General features: G+C 40.3%; 1 protein-coding gene across 3 annotated transcripts in view; it reads left to right on the top strand.

The window, feature by feature from the left end:
* The window catches only part of LOC21385714, a 22,747-nt gene that overhangs the window by 10,782 nt on the left and 9,124 nt on the right, over positions 1–2,841 (top strand). Inside the window, exon 1 of one of the 3 annotated variants that reach the window (XM_024174178.1) lies at positions 1,047–1,115. The exons of the other annotated variants lie outside the window; for them this stretch is intronic. Coding sequence (XP_024029946.1) covers positions 1,104–1,115 — 12 coding nt within the window. The 5' untranslated portion in view covers positions 1,047–1,103. Of the gene's footprint in view, positions 1–1,046; positions 1,116–2,841 lie in introns of those variants that run through there. 3 annotated transcript variants of the gene reach the window in all.

Raw genomic sequence — 2,841 nt, 5'->3', positions numbered from 1 at the left:
GCCTGAATTTCTTCCAAAACAGCTCCCTTCCACTCTGGTACTTTGAGTGCTTCATGTATTGAGCTCAGAATCTGTATTTTGTCAAGATTGCTAACAAAGGCACAGTGACTAGGTGACAATCCTTTATATGACACAAAATTGTAAATTGGATGATCAGTGCATGACCTTTTTCCTTTTCTCCAGGCAATAGGTCTATCATCAATAGGAGGATTGACAGGTGTGAGTTCAGTACTAGTGTTACCTGGTGAATTCTGAGATTCAAGATTCGGATTGAATTCATGGTTCTGATAAGGTGTCTGCCTTTCTCTTCCTTCTTGAGCTTTGGGTCTCCTAGTGTAAACATGGAACTCTTTTGTTGCAGGAGGTGTTTGGAATTCTGCCTGGGAATGAGATTCAAATTGAGTGGCTGAAGTAAGGTCCTGACTTTGTTGAGGTGACTCTGTTTGGACTGGTTGGGATAACCCGAGCTTGGGTTGAAGTTGACTGGATTGAAGAATTGAAGATTCTGAGATATCGGAATTGAAAGCTGGAGATGATTCGGAAAGAACTGGAGCTGATTCCAGGGTATCGGAATTGAGGGCTGGAGATGATTCCAAGGTATTAATATCCCAAGATTGGTATTCTTGAGTATAGTTCTCCCCCTGAATACCAATTTTGTAAAAAGGTTGTTGCTCAAAGAATGTAACATCCATGGTGTTATAGAACTTCCTTGTGACAGGTGAATAGCATTTATACCCCCTTTGATTGGAAGAGTACCCAACAAAGATGCATTTTAGTGACTTTGGATCAAGTTTACTTCTGTGTTGGGCATATATATGGACAAAAGTGGAGCAACCAAAGATTTTCATGGGAAGGTTGGATAAGAGACGTGTATTTGGAAAGGAATGGAGAAGTGTCTGGTGCGGTGTTTGGAAATTCAAGACTCGAGAGGGCATTCTGTTTATTAGGTAAGCACCTGTCAACAGTGCTTCACCCCAGAAAAATTTTGGAATGTGTGTGGTAAACATAAGAGATCGAGTAACTTCCAGAAGGTGCCTATTTTTTCTTTCCGCAATCCCATTTTGTTGGGGTGTGTCAACACAAGAACTTTGGTGAACAATTCCATGACTATCAAGGTAATTACCCAGATTCATTTCAAAGTATTCTTTTGCATTATCTGTTTTTAATACTTGTATTTTTGTCTAGAATTGGGTTTGAATCATGATATTGAATTTTTTGAAGATTGGACCGACTTCAGATTTTTCCTTCATAAGAAACAACCATGTGATTCTAGTATGATCATCAACAAATGACACAAACCACCTAGTACCCGTGATATTTTTTATTCTAGATGGTCCCCACACATCACTATGAATCATCAAAAAAGGTTGTGATGCTCTATATGGAAGATTGCGATAAGATATACGAGTATGTTTAGAGAATTGGCACACTTCACACTCAAACATTTTTGGCTTTTTATTTCTGAAAAATGCTGGAAATAGTTTTTGAAGATACAAGAAATTAGGGTGGCCTAATCTATAGTGCCACAACATAATAATATTGTCTTTATTGGAAGAAAAAAGGCTTTTATTTGACTCAACACGTACTGCACTATGAGTTTGTCCTCTAGGAGATCCCTCAGCTTTAAGAAGAAATAGTCCGGACAGCACCTTAGCATTGCCAATCATCCTCCCCGAAGTCAAATCCTGAAATTCACACACATTTGAAGAAAACTTAGCAACACAGTTATGTTCTCGAGTTAGCTTGCTGATGGACAAGAGATTACAATCAAGATTTGGGACATAGAGGACAGAATTTAGACTAAGGTCCTTTGAAATAATAATAGAACCTGTTCCGGCTACTCTAGAGTGAGATCCATCAGCTATTGTCACTGTAACGTTTTCTTGACATGGATTGTACTTGTGAAACATTGAGATATCTCTTGTCATATGATCGGAGGCTCCCGAATCTACAATCCATGACTTTGGATTCTCGGATTTTACAGTAAAGGCACTAATGTGATTACCTTTTTGTGCTACTGATCCTGTTCCGATGATGTTGTGACTGATATCCTGCTGTGAGAACATTTTTTGTAGGGTCTCAAGTTGTTCTTTGTTGAAAGGACTTGATTCGATGGAAGGTGTTCCTTCTTCTGCTGCAGCATGATTGCCACGGCTTTCTCTGTCAGGAGCAGGTCTTGAGGGTTTCCAATCTGCAGGCTTGCCATGGATCTTCCAGCAGGTATCTCGGGTATGGCCAGGTTTTCTACAGTGTTCACACCATGCTCTTCCCTTCTTTCCCCGATTGTCACTGCTGTTAGGTTGAAAACCTCTAGCAGTAAGGGTTGAACTTTGATCTGCGGTTGGATTACCCAGAACATCCCCCATCATCACCTTCTTCCTGCTCTCTTCTCTTCGCACCTCGGAGAAGGCTTCACGGATGCTGGGCAAGGGTTTCATTCCCAGAATTCTCCCTAAACCTCATCAAGATTCTTATTAAGTCCCATAAGAAACTTGAATATCCTTTTCTTTTCAACTATCTCTCTGAATTTCTTTGCATCATTAGGACATTCCCAATGATGTTCCTCAAATACATCCAGTCGTTGCCAATGGCGAGTTAAAATGCCATAATATTGAGTGACATTAAGATCCCCTTGCCGAAGATCATGAAGACTGCTCTCAGTCTCAAATATCTCTGAGGTGTTTTCCTTGCTGGAATAGAATTCCTTTGCTGCCTCCCAGATTTCCTGTGCCGTGCTGTAGAGAAGAAAATTCTCGCCAATTTCATTAGTCATAGAATTAATTAGCCAGGACATTACCAAGTTGTTCTCCACCTTCCATGTTCTGTACTTCGGATCACCAT

This window comes from Morus notabilis, unplaced genomic scaffold (genome assembly GCF_000414095.1).
Source record: "Morus notabilis unplaced genomic scaffold, ASM41409v2 Scaffold960, whole genome shotgun sequence".
In the NCBI taxonomy this organism is placed as follows: domain Eukaryota; kingdom Viridiplantae; phylum Streptophyta; class Magnoliopsida; order Rosales; family Moraceae; genus Morus; species Morus notabilis.
The sequence above is the reverse complement of the archived record's forward strand: the minus strand, read 5'-3'. Positions and strand labels throughout refer to the sequence as shown.